This window comes from Eurosta solidaginis, chromosome 1, assembly GCF_040869045.1.
Source record: "Eurosta solidaginis isolate ZX-2024a chromosome 1, ASM4086904v1, whole genome shotgun sequence".
Lineage (NCBI taxonomy): Eukaryota > Metazoa > Arthropoda > Insecta > Diptera > Tephritidae > Eurosta > Eurosta solidaginis.
In genome coordinates, this window is record NC_090319.1 from 305,227,535 (window position 1) to 305,250,537 (window position 23,003).

Below are 23,003 nucleotides of genomic sequence, written 5' to 3' on the forward strand. Positions count from 1 at the left end.
GGCAAGTTGAGGTGAAGGAGGAAGATAAAGAGAAAACAGCCTTCAGTGTCGGTGATGGTCTTTGGCAATTTACAGTGATGCCTTTTGGACTTAATGCACCAGCTACTTATGAGAGACTCATGGACCAGGTACTGAAAGGACTACATTGGAAAACATGCTTGGTGTACCTGGACGACATCATCGTATTGGGCAAGAGTTTTGATGAACATCTTAAGAACTTGGAGGAAGTTTTCCAGAGAATAGCTGGCGCTGGTCTGAAGTTAAGTCCCAAAAAGTGTACGCTGTTTAAAAAGGAAGTAAATTATTTGGGCCACAAGGTAACGACAGAAGGTGTCTGTACAGCGAATGAAAAGATAGAGACAGTAAAGGATTGGCCAAGACCACAGAATCTGCATGAATTGAGAAGTTTCCTTGGGCTGTGCATATATTACCGCCGATTTGTACCAAATTTTGCCAGCGTAGCCCATAGTCTCCACGAGCTAACAAGAAAAAATAAAGCTTTTGAATGGAAGAAGGAGCAAGAAGTAGCTTTCCAAACATCGAAAGAGCGGTTGTGCACTGCCCCAATGTTGGCATACCCGATTCCAGGAGCAACATTTATTCTAGATACAGATGCGAGCGGATATGCTATAGGAGGCGTTTTATCACAACTGGTCGATGGACAAGAGAAGGTAGTTGCATATTACAGCCGTTCAATTGGAAAACCAGAGAGGAACTATTGCGTTACACGGAGAGAGCTGTTGGCATTGGTAGAGTGCATTAAACATTTTCACAAATACCTCTACGGCCAGCGATTCCGTGTCAGGACAGATCACGCAGCGTTGCAATGGCTTCTGCAGTTCCGTAATCCGGAAGGACAATTGGCACGGTGGATCGAGCGACTACAAAGCTATGACTTTTCCATTGAGTATCGAAAAGGTAGTACCCATGGAAATGCTGATGCAATGTCACGAAGACCATGTAGTCTGGAATGCAAGCACTGCTCAAAGGCCGAGGCTAAAGAAGCCATTATAGATGTCCGGCTAATGACTATAACGTGTACGGATGAATGGGACAAGGAACAACTAAGAAAGTGTCAGCTAGAAGATACAGATCTGTCACATGTTATGCAAGGGCTCGAACGAAACGAAAGACCAAGCAGAGAGGAGATGTCAGCAGAGAGTCCCATTGCGAAGTCATATTGGGCCCAGTGGAACAGTTTAGATTTGATATCCGGTTGCTTGCATCGAGTATGGGAGAGTGAGGATGGTCAATGCAAGAAGAAACTAATAGTTGTTCCCAGAAAGAGGATTCCTGACGTGCTCAGCGAGCTGCAAAATGGTCCAAGTGGAGGTCATCTTGGAATCACGAAGACACTCGAGAAAATTGAGCAGAGATTCTATTGGGTTGGTTGCCGTCAGTCGGTCACCGAGTGGATTGCCAATTGCGAGGTATGCAACAGAGCGAAAGGGCCCAAAACCCGAAGTCATGGCCAGATGAAGCAGTATATTTCAGGTGCACCATTTGAAAGGATCGCCATGGATGTCGCAGGTCCATTTCCTACTAACAACCGCGGAAACAAATACGTACTTGTGGTTATGGATTATTTCAGTAAATGGCCAGAGGTATACCCAATCCCAAACCAAGAAGCAGAAACAGTAGCAGAAGTGGTTAAAAACGAATGGGTTGCAAGGTATGGTGTACCAATGGAGTTACATTCTGACCAAGGCAGGAATTTTGAATCAGCTGTGTTCCAAGAAATGTGCAAGAAGTTGGGGATTCGGAAAACACGGACAACTGCATTGCATCCTCAGTCCGATGGTATGATGTAACGTTTCAATAGAATATTGGAGGAGCATTTAAGGAAATAGTGGACAAGTACCATAAGGACTGGGATACACACATATCATTATTCTTGATGGCCTACCGATCGGCAGTACATGACACAACGGGCCAAACTCCCGCAAAGGTAATTTTTGGCAATGACCTTCGACCGCCAGCTGATTTGAAGTATGGGATAGATGCCGATGCGGAGAGGAATGTCAAGAAATCCACTGGTGTCTTGGAAGAAGAGCTGAGAGAGATACACAATCTGGTAAGGCAACGAGCAAAGATTATGGATGACAAGATGAAAGCGAGTTACGATAAAGCAATTAATTCGGAAGGGTTTCAGGAAGGAGATTTGGTGCTGCTATACAACCCACAACGAAAAAAAGGTTTGTCCCCGAAATTGCAGTGTAACTGGGAAGGTCCATACAAAGTTGTAAAACGGATTAACGATGTAGTGTACCGCATACAAACCACTACCAAACCACGAACCAAAATGAAAGTGGTTCATTTGGAGAGATTAGCAGCGTTTAGATCGAGAGATTTGTCTGATCGGGACGATCAGACTTAGGTGGAGGGCAGTGTCACGGATATTAGCATCACTAAGCTATACCATCACTAAGGCCATGCTAAGCGATATTTACGTCAATAATCAAAACATGTATACACATATATAAGGCAGCCGAGAGATGTCACACACAGATGCATTTACTTATACGCCTATGTGTGCGCGAGAGACTGTAAACTACAAACATTCACATCAATAATTCAATCATTATATATCTACATAAACGAAACAATAACTGCGTCTACATATATGTACCATGTACGTATACGAGCAGCGGAGAGTCAAATGCACTAACACATGCATATATCTGAGAAGTTTGAGAGCTACTGGACTAGTAGATTCTGGAAGCGCCTAAAAGATGTATAAAATTGTGCAATTTTAGTTATAGCTGAGAAGTTTGAGAGCTCATGGACAATGCTAGTAGATTCTAGAAAAATGCGAACGACGAAACCAAAGAGTATAAAAGGCGACACATGTAGAGGCCCTGTAATTCAGTTTGAGTTGAGCTATCAATCAGTTAGTGATTAAGCACGCGATCTGGCGGCCAATAGTAGAGTTTCATTTGAGTTATGTATCAGTTTGGTTATTAAGCCAGCGAGTAGCAAAGTATAAGTGTTATTGTGAAGTACTTTAATAAAGGCCATTTTTCCATTATTCAAAATTGGAGTTATTTATTCAACAGTTTAGTGATTCGAACTTAGCAGAGGATTGCAAATAAGAGGATTTGCAGTAAATTCGTTACAATATTATGATATTTTATCCAAAACCGATTTTTTTATTGGTAGAAATGACTTTTTTTTGATGGGAAAGAAATCTCAACCGTCAACCGCATTCCAAAATTTTCAATTCAGAATTGTATTGTGGTTTCTCACAAAAAAAATCAGGCGACGATCCTCTTCTAAGAAATTCTCTTCTACAAATTGTTGTGTAATAATAACAATTTGGTGTGATATATATCTGAGGAGATTAAGGTCTAGCTTTCCATCCAATTCTACGAACTGGCTCACCTAAATACATGTTTTGGTGTCAAGGTAATGCCGAGGGACAATCGTTACCATTTGTACCAATTTTCTTAAATATTTTTGATGGATAGGCCAGCACACTAGCTGTACACCACGGCGGCAGACTTTGGCAGTTCAGCCGTTAAATTCAGCCTCCACAAACTATCATATCAAACTGGACGATGATGTTTAGGTAAGATGCGAAGAGCTACAGCGCTTTTGTTGGCGTGGGCAAGTTGTGGGAAGATTTTCACTGAGTTTGGAAAAGCAGGTGGGAGAAGACTTTGATATCTCTTGGTGCCCCCTGTTGGCATCAGTTATCGCGAGACAGGATTAGCTGGAGTGACTTGTTACGCAACGACCAGCATCTCCTCAACGGATAAGCGCCAATTAACAAATTTATCTTCCAAGATCATTTTTTTCTGCAGTAGCGAGGACACTTGAGACTGCTGATCCCTTATAAAGTGAAGTTTCAGCATATTTAAGGGTTAAAGACGTATCAACCAAGTGAAGAAGGATGAATGAAAAATCAATAGGAGTGGTCTCCAACATTCGCTTCTTAATTAGAATTTGTTAAGAAGGAAGGTTTTTTCTTTTGTCCCTTCGCAAAATTAGGACGTGTTGTGGCATTCACTATATTGGCAACCATATATGTAATACTCCTATATTGCTACAAAAGGCTAGGTACATTCCCAAACATCAGAGTGCCGATATATTGCTGTTTAAACGTTTTTGTTTTTGTATTCAATAATCGAATGTACCTAAATTTAAATGTTTTCTTGTCATACTTATGCTGCTACAATCACAAAACTTTTATAGGCTGTCTTGTTTTGATTTCGAATTCAAAACATATTGCGAGCATTTTCTATTAGCAATATAGGAGTATTGCATATATGTTGGCAACTCATTTTTTTGCCATATACATAAAAACGGATTTCAAAACTTTGCGAAGTATTTTTCACTTATTTCATAAGCATTTTATTTTTTTTGGCATTAAAAAAAGTGAAAAATGTCATACCAACAGTTTTTTTTTGTGTTTTCTTTGGTTTGGCATTTTCACAAAGTTTAAGAGAGTGATTTTAAAATTTTTTTAAAAATCAAAAAAACCATTATGGCCACCAAGAAGAGTAAATGGTTTTACCTGGTAATATTTATACCTTGGTTAAAACAGTTAATGAAATGAATTTAATTTCGTTTTTTAAAATTAACACCAAGTTTGCTATCAAAGCCATATCACTCGTTCGGTTGTGTCTAAATGAAATTAAAGTTAAGGGCGAGCGTCGTATGTCTCACTCTTTTCTTCCTCTCATGTTTTTTCTACCCTCTGCATTTTGCCAGTTTACCTTAATTACCCCACTCAATTTGCCAATTTCTTGCATTCTACCCCTTTTCCTCTTACTCATACTGTTAGTCTAACTCACCGTCAATCTTAATCATATCCCAATGCTATTCTTACTCTGTTTGTTAACCTCTCATTCCTACTTTTTCTTAGATCATTGCCCTTATGACTTTTACTCTCATTCACTCTCTTTTTCTAGTAGTATAGCGTCACCAATCACAAGAACAGAAACCTGATTCCCTATCTGCAATTCGAGGGTGATCTTAAGGCCACAGTAGAGGTGGACGGTTGGCGGAAGCGTGCTCAAATGGCGGACGAGGCGATACATGTGTACACAGATGGTTCCAAAGTAGTGGAAGGAGTAAGGTCTGCGCAGTATACCACTGATCCGGAAATAAACAGATCCTACCGGATTACTGTAGCGTTTTCCAAGCGGAAATAGTAGCCGTAACCAAAGCGGTAGAAACCTTGGAAGAGAATAGCTTAAGCTGCAACCGTGTTAACTTTTATATTGACAGTCAAGCAGCAATTAAAGCAATTATCTCGCATAGCACAGCATCTAAATGCGTGTTAGAGTGTAAGCAGTCCCTGGAGAGAATCGGGACAGGGAGAAGCATACATCTATATTGGGTCCCATCCAATTAGACTGGGCGAGATTAAGCGAAGGCGAGAGGTGCACATGATCGACCAAGCAGGAAAGGCGTGGGTTCAAGCGCGGGGCTGTAAAGCGTCGAAGATTATGTGTAGGTCTTACAACCTTAGACTAACTTAGTTGCTTCTGTCATTAAACATAGAGCACTGTAGCCTCATGATGGGTATTCTGACTGGACACTGCCTTCTAGCGTCACAGGCCTTTAAATTAGGCTTGGTTAGTGATAGCAGATGTAGGAACTGCGGTTTGGGGGAGGAAACGATCGAGCACGTTCTGTGCTCGTGCCCTGCGCTTGCCAGGCTAAGACTCCAGCTATTAGGAGAGATACAGCTGTCAGATCTAGAAGCATCAAGTGGCTTAAGTCATAGGAAGCTTCTAGTATTTGCCAAGAGGACGGAGTTATTTTATAACATTGGTCCTGGTTTTTATTAGGGTTTTCCAGTTTGGTCGTTAAAACAAAATTCTGGTAACACTACGGACTCATTCGGTCTATGTGAGGTCCTCATGCACCGGTCACTTCAACCTAACCTAACTACTTTAAAATTCGTGACAGGTAAAATTTTTGTTGTTGAACTACTGACTTCACCTGTCTGGTTTTATTGCTCAGAGTAAGTTTCTCACGAGGGGTTAAACTCATACATTTTTCACAAATTTTAAAATTAACACTAAAAAAAGTTAACTTTTAGTTCAGTAACGTAGATATATGTATACATTTAACTGCAAACAAATAAAATTTTTATAACTTTCTTTGTTTTCTCTTGTAGGTGGTTTACAACATGCGCCTGCTGGACAGTCTGCTGGTTTGGCTGTTGCCAGTGCACTTGTAACATTAGGCAATCCACGCAGACCATCGATTGAACATACAAAAGAGCCAAAATCTAAAAGAAAACAAAGTCAACATCCTGATAGTTGTACATAATATTTACGTAACACAATTATATACATACATATTATACGTATAAAAATTAACAGCGAAATTTGTAAAAGTATTTTTCCTTTATACATACATATGTACATTTGTAGATGTTTACATACACGCGTGGCCACTTCACGTTTCGAAGTTTTTGTTTTGCACGGACATTAATTTATAGTACATACAATATATTTGAGTTTTTGTTTGCATATTTAGATATGTACGTACATACATATATAAGGAAGGCAATATAATACATTCGAATCATGTGCGCAACCACAGACGTCAAGCTATAGAGAATCGCCAACGACGGAAGCAATAGAAATTGTCAAACTGGTGGTAGGTAATTCACCACATTACCTACTTGTAGATTAGCCAAAAAACGCGGTTCGTTCTGTTGGTTGTTCCCTATTGTTATATGTTCTCTGTTCGCAACAGACAATTTTTAACACTTTTTCTCAAAACTGTATTGTCTTAAAAACCGGGCCTTTCAGTAGTTGGTTAAGCTAAGCTTAAGCTAAGTTTGCTTAAACTCTAGTCAAATTTAAACTCCAGTTAAACTACTGAGCAATTTTTCAGTCACAGTTTAAGGCCGCCTTTGAGGTTTTGTTTTTTTGTGCGGCAACATTGGTTTTTTTATTATCTAGATAATTTGTAGATACGGTAACAGCTGGATTTTGTTTACCCAACAAACATGGAAACAAATTCTCCAGCGAAATATATATCTAGTTCCGGAAGTAATATCCAACATCATTATTTAATTATTCTTAAACCAGATAGTTCTCGAATTGATATCCAACTTCATTCTCCAATCACTATACAACCTTTGAGAAACCAGATAGTTCTCGAATTGATATCCAACTTCATTCTCCAATCACTATACAACCTTTGAGATTTGTAAAATTTAGAGTTCTCGAGTTGATCTCCAACGTTATTATCATTATCAAATTATTATCCAACCTTTGAGAGATGTTGGAAAATGTACAGTTTTCAAATGAATACCCACGGTGGAATCACCAGGTGAAGTAAATAAAAAAAGACAGAAGATGTACGCTATCTGAAGTGGTAGGGATGTATTTTCAACGGCCAGAAAAGGGTAACATTTTTACTCGCTTTGAAAAAATAGGAGTAGAAAAATAAATACCTTGCTACGAAAGCCATTACAGAAACTGTTTTTCAGCATATCAGTGGCACCTAACGCCTATACAAAAGGGGATACACAGGACCAGTGCGAGCTTATATTTTGACATCGAATAAAGATAAAAAACTTAAACTGTGATGAGCAGTAAAATTCAATAACGCATCTAAATTAAACTGATCTCAACCGGAAAAGCCGGACATAAATCCATTGTTCTTTCCAACTCCTCAGTTGATTTTTCGTTGAGAGTCGGAAGTAAAATATATGCCCTTCAATATATCATACAAACTTGATCAAAAGATCCCCAAAAGCTCTTGACAGTTGAATTCGTGATGTATTGCTAATGTTACCAAGTTATTATCCGTGTTGTTTTTTTACACGTATATACGTTTACGTTTGCGGATAAAAAGAAACGCTTATCTTTACTTAGATAATGTTTAGGAGACCCATATGGCGGCAGTGGTTAAATAACTAGCTACAGAACGGGTTGTACCGAAAAGCGGAGACACACACCTCTGTTGGCCATAGTGTATAATCTATAGCTGAATCGGTTGCGGTGAATAAAGTGTGTGTAACACCATTTGTAGAGATAATACAAAAAGGTAGTCTAGAGGTAAAACATAGACACACATTTCAGTTGTATCTTTTTCTAATGCGTATTGAAATTTAGGAGTACGTACTAATTTTCTGTGCAGAAGTGTAACTAAAGTTTAACGCTTCGCAGTCCATATAAAGTTTAAGCGTCTATGTATATAGATGTAAAAAAACACAGCTATTATTTGCTAAAATATGTCAGGGGGTATAATAGCAGTCGGCCTAGAACCAAAAGATGCTGATCCGGTCTTTCCGGATTCATATATTCTAAATTACAATCCACGGCGGCCGCCGTGGTGTGATGGTAGCATGCTCCGCCATCCACACCGAAGATTCTGGGTTCACGCCCGGGCAAACCGACATCAAAATTTTAGAAACATTTTTTTCAATCAGAAGAAAATGTTTCTAAGCGGGGTCGCCCCTCGGCAGTGTTTGGCAAACACTCCGAGTGTATTTCTGCCATGAAAAGCTCTCAGCATAAAACAAGTAGGTCCCGTCCCGCCAATTTGTAGGGAAATACAAAGAGGAGCACGACGCAAATTGGAAGAGAAGCTCGCCCCAAAATCTCTTCGGAGGTTATCGCGCCTTAAATTTATTTATTTTAACTATCTTAGTGGTCTTTTAGAGAAAACAACAACAGTGAGTTACAATTTTTTGTAACTATATTTAGAAATACATTGTTTTTGCGAAGTTTTTTCATATATAAATAAGGTGTAACACGACAGTTTTGGTGTTTTTGATGCAGGAATGACAAAAACATTTATCGAGGGTCTTCAGTAGCGCTGTACAGTCGAAAATCCTTGTTGGATATGACGTGAATACAAGTAGTTTGTTTTAGCAAAGACCTGTTTTAATTTTTTTTGGAACAAATTTAACATACATCTATAAAGAAAGCATCGACAATATGGATGTAATAATTTAGCACGGCCTTACTTATGGAAGCCAACACCAAAGATACCCAAATGATGAATCTCTGTAATCAATTACAATAAAGGTCCATAGATATTCACCTACTGATTTATGTGAAAAAAGTACTAAAACTACCATATTTTACTCCTGAAAAATACAAAAAAACAACACTTTTTCGGGAACAACATTGGTGAAAATTTTTCAGATAGCCGAATGACAGAACAAAGAAGAATTTAGAGCGAGACAACTGACGGCTTACTTCACCTGGTTATTCCACCATGATGAATACCCAACACATTTCTCCAGTTGATATCCTACATTGGATATCGAGTTGAGGTGGAATTGAATAAAATCTCCAAGGTGGTACCACCAAAACCAGCAGCTGTTTATTGTGAGAAATAAACATCTGGTTAGTAGCAGTAATGAAGCGTAATTAATCAAAACCTGATTATGTATATTTTATTTTATTTTCGTGAAAATACTGTAGGATGTAATCTTACATTTGAGTGCAGTTAGAGAACCACAAGTTTGGAATTAAATTTTTTCAACTTAATAACATTTTTTGTCTTATAAAAAATTCCCTCTTTTGCTGAGTACGCTATGATTTTTGAGTTGAGCCACTGTTTCGAAACATCTCAAGAGCATGCCAAGTTATCAACATTAGCTCTAATGATACTCAAGCCCAAATGCTAGTTGGGTATATTCGACACCATTCGAACGAACGTAAATAACTGATATGTTAACTAGAGTTTAACCCTGACAGATCGGCCGCTTAAGCTTAGCTTAAACTCCAGTCAAAGTAGACTGAAAAACTGCAGAATAAGTTTAAGCGTAGTTTAACTGACAAGCTGAGTTGAACTTGTCCTGAAAAACCGGGCCTTAATGTGTTAATTATCAGCCCAATTCTAGACGAAAATTCTTTGCGAGTTGTTTCCCTTCTCCCAATCCTCGTATTTTAAATAAAAATCCTTGTGGGTTTTTTCACTTCTCCTTTTCCTCTTATTCTGAACAAAAGTAGGTGTTATGAAAGTGATTCCAAATGAAACAAAATATGCAAAGAAAAAATTTAAAACGAAAAAAGGTTGTTCACGATCCGTAGCTTTCATTTGTTATAGCAACGTTTCCAACACCAAATACACGAAATTGTTCAATCCCTTATCAACATTCTAACACAAAACACGTTGTTACAGTCTAAATGTATATAAATAAGCAACGGAAGAGTTCTTAGCAAATTTGATGCAGTCATCCAGAAATTGCGCAAGGATTTTTTAAAAAGGCTTCAATAGATTTTGGCGTATGACGAAAGAGGAATTCAACTCAGTCAATACCATATGAAATGCAATACTGTGGTTTGTTTATATTTTATTTCTCAATTTTAAACAAATTCGCAACAATAACTAAACTTTTCAATATGTTAAACAAGAATAGAAATGCGCAACAAAATTTCAATTGGCAAATCAGCTGACTTCTAAAATCCTATTCCCCAATTATTATTCTCCATAGGAGAAAAAATTGGAGGATTTCTGCACGGGAATAAAAAATCTGCGAGAACAAAATTCCGAGGGAATATTTAGAATTGGGCTGTATTATATCTTTCATTTTCTTATATTTTAGATCCTTTTAGGAAGAACTTTAGGGAATCGTGGAACGAAAACTATTGCCCAATTCATAAGAGTGTTGTATTCATGTGTCAATTGTTTCCAATATAAAATTTGATTGAAGCATATCACATACGGCGAATAGATGACCTTGTGAATTGCTTATAAGCAAGTCAATTTCAAAACATTTTCAAAATTTGTACTTTGAGTTTTCAGAACTTTTTCGATTATGCGGTTTTGTAGCCCAATCAATTACACACGCCGACAAAATTTAACCAACATTCAGACCCAGAAACCAGACTATTTCCGAAGGTTTATGATGCGCCGAATCGAAGTTCGGCCTCAGAATTGCTCTATCAGCTCTGGTTTTCGATATATCCTAACCTAAAAGTGCAAAAAACACCGTTTTTGCCCATATTTGAGGTTATGTAGCCTTGCAGATGTTTTCTTTCACCAAAATTAAAGGATGGCATCTAATTAATTACAAGTCTTCTTTCAAATTGCGTTTAGTTTGCTCAAATATCATTTTTTTCGCTGAGATATCGCATTTTGATTCATCGCAAATCCTTCGAAAATATATATTCCGGTTTCTGGGTCTGAGATGCTGTCGGCCTGTGTTATTAGTTCAAAGAAGTATCTCAAAATTTGCATTCATCTTTGAAAAATTTGTTTCAAGGGTTTTAAATGTTTTTTTTTCCATAAAAAAGGAATTATATTTGGAGAGATATCAAATTTGTACCTTGTTATACAAAAATGGCTTGGAGTTTGAGCTGCTTACTGAAAAAGTTTCTGAAAATTGCAATATTTTTACTGGAAATTTTGAGAAACTTTTTCAGTAAGCAGCTCAAACCCTAAGCAATTTTAGTGTAACATGGTACAAATTTGATATCTCTACAAATTTAATTTTTTTGTGGAAAAAAATCTTAAAACTCTTGAAACAAAATTTTCAAAGTTTTAAAACTCTTCTGGATTTTTTTTCTAAAGCTAATGAAAATAAACAAAAAGAGGAGAAAATAACTGATAAAATGTGTTAGACGCTGTTCATAAACAAATATTTTTGTTGCTGAAACTCGTTGCTTGAAGAAGAGGAGGTGACGAGAAAAGCGAACGGGCACCGAGTTTCTTGTGCTCGGCGACTTGCTTTTTGCTGTCTTCTGTGTTCAAATTTTGGTATAATTTTGATTGAAATTTTTAATATTTCGAAATAATTTTTAAAATTTTTAATTAATAAAACACATTTTTAGAAATACTTGAAATAAAAGTTTCCGATAATCGGAAACAAAACACTTTGTGTGCACATAGCGACTTCACAACAGTGAACAGCACTAAGATAGGTATTGGGCAAATAAAGTTTTATGATTAAAAAACATAGATATTGGCTTTCGAAACTCAAAATTGGACCCTTCCTTACCTATTTTTTTCATTTATTGTGTTTAAAAAATTAAGCAAGTAAAAATGGATGCGTGGTCTGACTTTCCTATTTGAACTGCATACATTTTTGTCTCTCCAAGTTTATGGAACGGGTCCTGTAAGGGATAGTGAGGCAGGCCTTCGAAAATTAAAAGCGCTAAAATACATACCAACACAAAAATATTGTGACGAATATTAGCATCACAAAGCGGTAGTTAAATGAAGGCACAACACAATAAAGCAAGCTGCCACTCGAGTGTACGTAAACAAATCAATCATCATTTACGCACATACATACAAGGCGACGGAGAGATACTCGCAAGCGCATGTAGCATCGGCCGAAGTGGTACTCACATATACACACGCATATGGCTACAAACTACAAATATACATGTATATGGCTGGTAACCAAGCATGAAGTTCACGAAATTACTAGACCTTAGGAGAAATGGGTGAACAAGGAAACCGAGAGTATAAAAGCAGCGCAAGCTGAGGCATGACTAATCAGTTTTGATTTAAGCACGCTATCAGTTGTGAAGTATAAGTTTTATTGTGAACTTAGCGATTCGAACGTTAGCAGAAGGTTTGGAATAAGCGGAATTTCCCTAAATTCGTTACAATATTTTGGCGTTATACCCAGTGCCTTTTCGGGTTTTTAAGTTTATGGTGATATTAGCCAACATTTTTATTGGGTAGCTGAGTAGTTTAACGCTTTTAATTTTTTTTCGAAGATCTGCCCATTAAACCTGCTATATAAGCTTAGAGCAAAAAATGTATACATTTCAAATAAGAAACGAAGGCAGAGCTCTTCTACATTTTTATTTTTTTAAGTAGGGTCAGTTCAATTTCGAACTTCGTAAGCCTGTATCTATGCATCAGAGGCTGTCTTCAAAAAACAGGGATACCACTTGTTTGCTTATACTCGTACATAGCTCAAACTCTACTTGGTTTCATTCAATACCCAGAAGAAGAGATGATTTTGACATAAAGTGTAATTTTTGCCGCTATTTTCTTGATCGAAACGTTAATTCGTGGCAATTGCGAAAATTCTTCGAAAATTGAAGTGGTAAAATTTGTGTGTACATAAACTTTGATGTGCATACGGAACTTTATATCTGCCGCGCACGAAGGATAAAACATTAACCGTGGTAAAGAGGCCGAAAAATTTAGGAGTATAACGAACGCCTTTATAATAAATATATGTAACAAAGAAAATATTAATTAACATTTAACAGGGTACTGAGTCATTAGAATGACCGATTGTTTCCAAATAGGTATTTCATTTTGATCAAAAAAAAAGTGCTTGCCGTGTTCGATCTAAAGGGTGACTCATAACCATATAACCACAACCAGATAAAACAGCTGATCGAACCTACCTTATGCCTATATGACACTACTTTATTTTTGCTTGGATTCCAAGCTTAATATACTGACGAAACTTTATCGCAAAGTCAAAATGCAAAAACAATTTTCAACGAGAGCAACGGAGACCAATATTGCCCACAAAAGGAATATGTTTGACATGTTATTGTTGACTTTTTTACATTTCTTTTTTCACCAAATTTTTTTAGAATAAAACTGAAAATATAGCCGAAAATATATTGCACGGTCGTTCGGTTGTTTTTTTTTTTACAAGAACGGTTATTTTTGTTACATATTTGTGCACAAAATTTTCAAAATAAAAATAAAATTTTCATTTGTCAGAAAAAATAAAGAAAAACCGGCCGAATGTCAAAAAAACCTATCGAAAAACAATCTGGCTCGTTTCTTTTTAATGAACTATGTTGTATTTTTCTCGTATTTCGTTAATTTTTTGAAATATAGTTTACACATTTACACCAGTACTGAAACCGTATTAGGGAGGAGGGCGACAAAAAATATAAAAGAAAATACAGAGAAAATAAAGTAGTGTCATATAGGTATTATGGAAATCAATGAAATTGATTAATGGTGCCATACCATAACGCTAACGCCATAACCATACCATAGCCAACCAATTGGTTTTTGGTTTCTCGCCATATCCATAACCTAAAAATATTTGAGTTGGTGAATCTAATAACTTTTTGTAGATTTTATTCATTGTTTTGGATACGTTATGACTAAGAGACTTCTTTTTTGTGGAATATGTTTGTAATTTTTTGCGTTTTCTTAATTTTTATGAAATTTTCACGATTTTTAGGTTAAGGCACCATTAATCGATCACATTGGGGATGGTTATGGATATGGGTATGGTTACGACTATGGCGTTAAGGTTAAGGAAGTTTATTAATTATCCCTTAAACGTCCCATGCATTGAGGGGGTTAAACAAAATGAATTCAACTTGGCAAATAAGGGACATTCTATTGAGGCATACTTACTGTTTCACTTTACACCATAATACTTACACCTACACTTACACATATGTATGTTTAGTAACAGTAATTGTAAAATACTAGTGCAAAAAATTATTTATTATATATACATAGTTACAATTTTAATTGATTAAATCTAAAAGCGAAATTTAATGGCAGCAAAGAAAAGACATTATTATTATTACTATAATAAAAATTTAAATAGCAAAAGCATTATGTAAAGCTATGTATGAGGTATGCCTTGTCAATTTAAGCACTTTGTTTTTGACCTTTTAAATTTTATAATTTTTAAACATGTATATTAGACCTTTGCTGGAAAGAGACTGTAAAGCTTAACAGTAGTTCAATTCAATAACTTTTTAACGCAATATACTGCCGTCAATTTTTCTTAATTAATAATTTTATCACATACTCATGTTATTCACAAAATTGTACCTTTTTATCACCTTCATATGCAACAACGCAAAATAAGCTTTTACGAGGCGGACCCGTGCGCATCTTGCGCAACCAATATAAAAGTCTCTTATCAAATATAAACAAAAATCAGATGTTCTATCAATCAATTAAAACTTACAGCTTGCGTTGCATCTAGCGTATGATAACAACTGCCAGTAATGCAGTGCAAATATTCACAACAGTGCCATAGTACAAATAGATTTCTTTGTGTGCTCACAATCGTTGATTTTTATACTCAGTTGAGTAGAGGTCACAGAGTATATTAACTTTGATTGGATAACGGTTGGTTGTACAGGTATAGAGGAATCGAGATAGATATAGACTCCCATATATCAAAATCATCAGTATCGAAAAAAAATTTGATTGAGCCATGTCCGTCCGTCCGTCTGTCCGTTAACACGATAACTTGAGTAAATTTTGAGGGATATTGATGAAATTTGGTATGTAGCTTCCTGGACACTCACCTCAGATCGCTATTTAAAATGGACGATATCGGACTATAACCACGCCCACTTTTTCGATATCGAAAATTTCGAAAAACCGAAAAAATGCGATAATTCATTGCCAAAGACGGATAAAGCGATGAAACTTGGCAGGTGGGTTGACCTTATGACGCAGAATAGAAAATTAGCAAAATTTTGGACAATGGGCGTGGCACCGCCCACTTTTAAAAGAAGGTAATTTAAAAGTTTTGCAAGCTGTAATTTGGCAGTCATTGAAGATATCATGATGAAATTTGGCAGGAACGTTACTACTATTACTATATATGTGCGAAATAAAAATTAGAAAAATCGGATGAAGAACACGCCCACTTTAAAAAAAAAAAAATTTTTTTAAGTCAAATTTTAACAAAAAATTTAATATCTTTACTGTATATAAGTAAATTATGTCAACATTCAACTCCAGTAATGATATGGTGCAACAAAATACAAAAATAATAGAAAATTTCAAAAGGGGCGTGGTTCCGCCCTTTTTCATTTAGTTTGTCTAGAATACTTTTAATGCCATAAATCGAACAAAAATTTACCAATCCTTCTGGAATTTGATAGAGGCATAGACTCTATGACGGTAACTGTTTTCTGTGAAAATGGGCGAAATCGGTTGAAGCCACGCCCAGTTTTTATACACAGTATACACAGTCCTTCCGCTCGGCCGTTAAAATGATAACTTGAGCAAAAACCGATATATCTTTACTAAACTCAGTTCGTGTACTTATCTGAACTCACTTTATCTTGGTATAAAAAATGGCCGTAATCCGGCTATAACCGCCCCCACTTTTTCGAAATCGAAAATTACGAAAAATGAAAAGAATGCCATAATTCTATACCAAATATGAAAAAAGGGGGGGGGGGGGGGGGGGAACATGGTAATTTAATTGGTTTATTGACGCAAAAAATAACTTTAGAAAAAACTTTGTAAAATGGGTGTGACACCTACCATATTAATTATAAAAAAATGAAAAAGTTCTGCAGGGCGCAATCAAAAGCCCTTGGAATCCTGGCAGGAATACTGTTCGTGGTATTACATATATAAATAAATTAGCGGTACCCGACATGATGTTCTGGGTCATCCTGGTCCACATTTTGGTCGATATCTCGAAAACGCCTTCACATATACAACTAAGGGCCACTTCCTTTTAAAACCCTCATTAATACCTTTAATTTGATACCCATATCGTACAAACACATTATAGAGTCACCTCTGGTCCACCTATATGGCGATATCTGGAAAAAGCGTCCACATATAGAACTAAGGCCAACTCGCTTTTAAAATACTCTTTAATACCTTCCATTTGATACCCATGTCATACAAACACATTCCAGGGTTACCCTAGGTTCATTTTCCTACATGGTGATTTTCCCTTATTTTGTCTCCAAAGCTCTCAGCTGAGTACGTAATGTTCGGTTACACCCGAACTTAGCCTTCCTTGCTTGTTAACAAATTATTTTAATAAACTATAGCTAAACAAAAGCTCTACGACCAAAACTCAGTAATAGCCCGAATCTCCATCTTTACAACCAAAACTATAAATTTGGATTCCAAATAAGAGCGAAAAAGGCGCCCATACATAAAAACAGCAATTAGAAATAATATATGATCGTATTCGTCTTTAAAAATTATTCGAATAAGATAATAAAAATTTTTATTCGACAGGTATTCGTAATTCGAATTTTTTTTCGTTTATTCGAATAATAATATTCGATTACCTTACCTTTCTGCTCGAATAACTAACCAGCAATACGAATACCTAGCGTTGCTATTCGAATATTTGATTTGCAAAAAAAAAAAAAAAAAACCAACTAATACCACGATCATCGCTACATACATAAGAATTTGTACATATGGGTCATTATTTTACAAATCGAACAACTTTTGAGATTTCATAATTTTGATTCCGCTCAAACTTTTTTTAAGTTGCTCGCACAAAATAAGCAAATACCTGTATCAGGACTTCCTCGAAAAAATTTTTTTTCAGAGATCTGCATGTGCTTAGATTCGATGGGTAAGCAAACTTGCCCACATTCAAAATGCTGTATCTTTGGTTCCACTCGTCGTATCTTATGAATTTTTGTTTTATTTTGAAGTTAACAATATTTACTTTATAACTGCGTTGAAAAAAAAATTAATTTTATAAAATCAAAGTAATGAATAAAAAATGAATTTTTAAAATAATAATTTTAGAAATAAGATTTTTCAATTAGAAGAAATTTTTTCTAAGCGGGGTCGCCCCTCGGCAGTGTCTGGCAAGCGCTCCGATTGTATTTCTGCCATGAAAAGCTCTCAGTGAAAACTCATCTGCCTTGCAGATGCCGTTCGGAGTCGGCATAAAACATGTAGGTCCCGTCCGGCCAATTTGTAGGGAAAATCAAGAGGAGCACGACGCAAATTGGAAGAAAAGCTCGGCCTTAGATCTCTTCGTAGGTTATCGCGCCTTACATTCATTCATTCATTCAATTACTGTTTTCCCCCACGAATATTTTCGAAAAAAAATACATATAATATGCGATACACTTTCATCTAAAAACCCCTTTTTATTTTAAGTTGGACAATTTTGTTATCCAAAAGATATTAATTCATTTCTGAGCTGACCTCGAGCAACTTGCTTACATTTACTTGCAGCAGGTACGTGCTACAATTGTATACAGCCAACGCCTGCCTGTGTATGCATGGTCAACAATAACAAAACAATTTATATTTTTTTAGTTATTTTTAAAATGTATTTACATATATTATTGAAAATAAAATGGGAATGCACACTTCAAAACAGTCGTAGGAAAATATGTATATGTGTATGTGTGTTTAGGTACTACATGTAACAATATAAAAAACTTCGTATTCGAAAATAGAATTTAATAATTTCTAGTAATATAGGATTTAATAATTATAATAAATTATAAATTATAATACTTATTTTTGTAAAATTAATATTTTACAAGTTATTTTTATATTATTAATATATAATAATATATAAACAAACTTATACAATATAAATTTTACAAAAATAACAAACTCAGTCTTAAAGACGGCAATTGACGTACTAATGAATTACTACAAACCGTTAAAACCAACTTAACAATAATTTTTAATTTCATTTTAATTTATACGTATTTCATAATAATTATTTCATAACTTGAACTTCAACTGAATGATCATCCAAAGAAAAAAAACTTTGCTTTTACTGTTCCTTCTGCCACTGCAATCATGCAGTCGTATGTCAACGTCCCTTTCACTGCTACTCCTTTTTAAATCTACCTTCAAGGTTATTTTCTTCTTTGTAGTATTCCTCGTTTTCATTTTTTATTAATTATTTTGATTTTTTATAATAAAATATTTTTTTAACGCAGTTATAAAGTAAATGAAACCAAAGATATAGCATTTTGAATGTGGGCTAGTTTGCTTACCCATCGAATGTGAGCACATGCAGATCTCTGAAAAAAAATTTTTTTCGAGGAAATCTTGATATAGGTGTTGACATAAATTGCGAAAAGATTCCAACAAACAAATTTGGTGTCTGTTAAAAAAGTGAACATTTTTTTTCTACAAATTCGTACGATTTGTAAAATAATGACCCATATACACATGTATGTTCATTAGGGTGGGCCGATTTGTATGGACGAAAGTTAACCGATATCGCGCCATCGATTTTTCGATAGGATTTGGGCTCAGGGAAAAAAGTTCCACTACGCATACCCAAAAAAATAATTTTCGAGCCTGCGAAATTTCATTTTTTTTACTTTTTTCCGACTTCGCTTTTTAAGGTTTTTTTCATGACCTACTAAAAAAATGTTCATTTGATTGTAAAATTTTCATGTATACCCTGTCCGACCCAAAAATGTCCGCTAACAACGTTGGCGATAACAGTTTTTAAATCGACCCACCCTAATGCGCATACGTATTTTTTGCAAATCATTATTCGTAAACAGTATCGAATACTAATAAGATATTCGTATAGTAAGCTATTATTCGAATCATTGGACACGAATAGTATTCGTTTATTCGAATATTATCTCACTACCAATTAAAACGAAGTTGTTGAATCAAGTGACTGATATTGGCCGAGTTCCAATGAACACTGATCCAGATCCCGATAGAATTTGAACATACAAATGAAACAACAACGTTGCGATCCTAATACTTATCTGGATCATTTTCGGATCCACAGTGTGGCTCTGTTGATTTCGTTTTTTTAGTAGATTTTTGACAGCTAACCCTTTTTATTTGGGGGCACTAGGGTGACCGATATTTGCAAATTTTTTTCACTCGACATCCCATACATTTTTACCTCAAGTCTAAAAAGAAATTGTTAAGGTCATGAAATAATAACATTACGATACATTTCTCCTTTGCGTATCTACCAGAAAATGTGCAATTATGTTTTGCACAAAGGTTCTGCCAGAATTAAAGTTTTTGATATCAGCCCTTGGGTAGTTGTCATTAGGTTCAAAACACGTCTTTTGATATCCATCCCGACAACTTTAGGCGTTTTTTAACTGCGACCATGGTTGTTCAGTACTAGTACTTTAGCTTTTTAAGTGCAAAATACCATACAATTTTATATGGAAAATAAATTGCATTTGTGGCATAGTTTAAAGAAATAATAACACTAGTCATTAGTATAACTTGTTTTGAATTGTAAACTAAAATTTTAGGGAAAAACCTTTGTAAATAACAGGCTCCCTATTATATGTATGTACACATAACTTAAGAGCTGCTAACTTTGATAGTACTGATCCGGATTGTTTCAGTGAGATTTCATCGTGATCCAGAGCTGTATGGCTCATTGGAACATCCTTTTGAGAGTTTAAATTTAAAGAACAGTTATAGCAAATGCGTTTGTTTTGAATACTAATAGCTAAAGATCAAGTTTTTACCAGAGAAATACGATTTTCCTTAGACCTAGCTTACATTTAACGGGATTATCTTTATTTTCGTACTGAACTCTTAATCGTCAACATTGTGGATGAAACAAGTGTGATAACTTCTGGTCCATGCCGATTTAAAATTACAAATAGAATGGATCACCTGATTTTTAATTGACTATCGCTGTTTCATTCTGCATCTCTTTCTATCACCCGCTGAAGATAGCCGGCCCTATGCGCCTCCATATTGCTAAAAAGTAGCCATATTGAACATCCTGTCAGGCAGTTGACGGATAAGATGTCCCACTTATTTTATCCACACTTATTTTATCCTTCGATAATCGGTATTTATATAGATACATTTTAAGGATGCCGATTTTTTTCATAGGAAAATACCACCTCTAGAGTGTAATCTACAATTGGAATCACGAAAAAAAAGAGAAACGTGAAAATTTGACAGATAGTTGGTTAGATGGATAGACTGGTTTTTCGCCATATCCATAACATAAAAATATTTAATGGGCCAATTAATGGTGACTTATCCATAACCAGACAAAACAATTGATCGAACCAACCTTAGGGAAATCAATGTAATCGATTAATGGTGCCATACCATAACGCTAAAGCCATAACCATACCATAGCCAACCAATTTGTTTCTCGCCATATCCTTAACCTAAAAATACTTGAGTTGGTGAATTTAATAACTTTTTGTAGATTTTATTCATTGTTTTGGATACGTTATGACTAAGAGACTTATTTTTTGTGGAATATGTTTGTAATTTTTTGCGTTTTCTTCATTTTTATGAAATTTTCACGATTTCTAGGTTAAAGGGCCCATTACTGATACTTAGCATAGACTTGACTTGGCGTAAACTTGGCAACTTAACCACGAATATACTCCACTTAGCACATGCAATCTGGCATCATAATCAAAAAATGTCAATTTGTTTGAAAAAATGTAAAAATGAAATGGAAACAAACAAATGGCATCTCAAAATGCAAACGTCACTTAGAACTTACATATGAAATCAAAATTCAACAAACTTCTAAGTCAAGTTAAGTGTTGCTAAGTTTTGAGTAATCAATAACATGCAATGTTCATTTAACAGAACTGTAAGTGACAGTTCTCAAGTCAAGTCAAGTCTATGCTAAGTATCAGTAATGGGCCCTTAAGGCACCATTAATTGATCACATTGGAGATGGTTATGGATATGGGTATGGTTATGACTATGGCGTTAGGTTTAAAGAAGTTTAATTGGCCCATAAGTTGGTGATTTTATTAACTTTTTCTATATTTTATGTATTGTTTTGGATACGTTTTGACTAAGGTACTTATTGTTTGTGGAATATGTTCGTAATTGTTTGCGGTTTTTTTTTTTATTTTTATGAAAATTTTACGATTTTTAGGTGAAGGCACCAATAATTGATATGTAAGTTAAGGAGCCCAAGAACTAGGGCTCCAAAAAGTTAAAGTTGGGGGCCGCCCCGCGGCCCCATTGCAACCTGAAAAGATCCAAATAAAAATAGGTTTTTCCGCTTAACAATATTTACCATTTATTTCCGTTCAATGTCAAAAACAGACTGACTTTATCATTAACTTAAACTAAGCTCTAAGCTTCTACATTAATCTAAGTGATTTCATAATTGCTGACACTGCACTTCCCACGATTGGCCAAAATAATATTTTATCGCTTGCGTGGCGAATCACACGGCTTGCATTTTGTCCGCATATCATATCGCTTACGCTGCAGTTCCCATGGATTGCAATTTGTCTGCTTACGCAATATGATATCGGATCAATTACCTACGTTGGCTTTGCTTGTGTTTGTTGAAGTGTGGTGTCAGCACATTCTTACAAGTAAGTGTGTCTGCCCCCTTGTTAAGTTACGTTCCATTTAGGGTTGTGGAGTAGTTCTTCCCTTGTAATAGGCCTTCAAAGTTTGTAACAAATATTGTTGAGTCTGTGATCATCTGGACGGTTTTGGTGTTGTCTGGTTCAAAGCGGCATTTGGCATAGCCACCTTTAACTAGCCTAGCTAGGCACCCGTTTTCCCGTAGTTTAGTCAGGGATTTGGGAGAGCAAATTGTTGTGTTGCTGATCGAAGGGCAATCCTCGTTCACCCCGAACGTTTCAACTTCGTTTATTAGCATTTTTTTATAGCTGAGGTCAACGTGTTGTCCTTTTATAACAGCGGCCCGTGTTATTAGGAGTCGGTAGCCATCTGGTTTTACCTTTGGCATTGAGAGTACGTACAAAAGTGTGCTACCGTTTTAATACACGGAGGCCGACCCGTACTCTATGGCTTCAATGGTGTTCTGATATGGTAGGGAATCTTCCTCCATTATGAGCCTTCCAATCTCGTCTCGATCAAGAAGATTTGTGTTGATTACGCCAGATTTCGCCATTTGGCACGCTTGGACGACTTCTGACACCTGTTCCTTCAAGATAAGGACTTTGCTTAGGTCAAGAAGTTCGATATTCTCCTCGCTAATGATTTTGCTTATAGCGTTAATGTGGAGCATCGCTTCGTTTGCTTTCTCGATTGCCTCGCGGGTACCGTTGAATAGTTTTTCGTTGACCCGGTACTGGTGATTGTTGTTTATTATCACGTCATTCGTGCTTCGAAGAATATAGTCCCAATCCGCTGCAATGGAGACCCAGCTATCCACTTCCATGCTGAACCAATCCAGTCAATGGAACGTACCCTTCGTGATTTGCTTATTTGTAGTTCGTCGAGACGCAGCTTAGTTTGATTTAGGTGGAATTGTAGCACAGTCCGCACAGCCCTGCTTGTAATATCGTGCTCTGTTGACTCCATCAATTTGACCAAAGCCGTGTTGAAGTAGTTTAGGTCGACCACATGGACTAAACTGAAGTGTCCGTTCAGGATCCAACCACGCCCGT

The 23,003-nt window shown here is 36.0% G+C and overlaps 1 protein-coding gene across 1 annotated transcript in view; it reads left to right on the forward strand.

Annotated features, from left to right (window-relative positions):
• dsd (attractin-like protein dsd) overlaps positions 1 to 6,343 on the forward strand; it is a 37,839-nt gene extending 31,496 nt beyond the window's left edge. The window contains exon 10 of the mRNA XM_067761349.1: positions 6,131 to 6,343. Within this exon, the coding sequence (XP_067617450.1) occupies positions 6,131 to 6,285 (155 nt within the window). The 3' untranslated portion in view covers positions 6,286 to 6,343. The remainder of the gene's footprint in view (positions 1 to 6,130) is intronic.
• Positions 6,344 to 23,003: the final 16,660 nt, after the last annotated feature.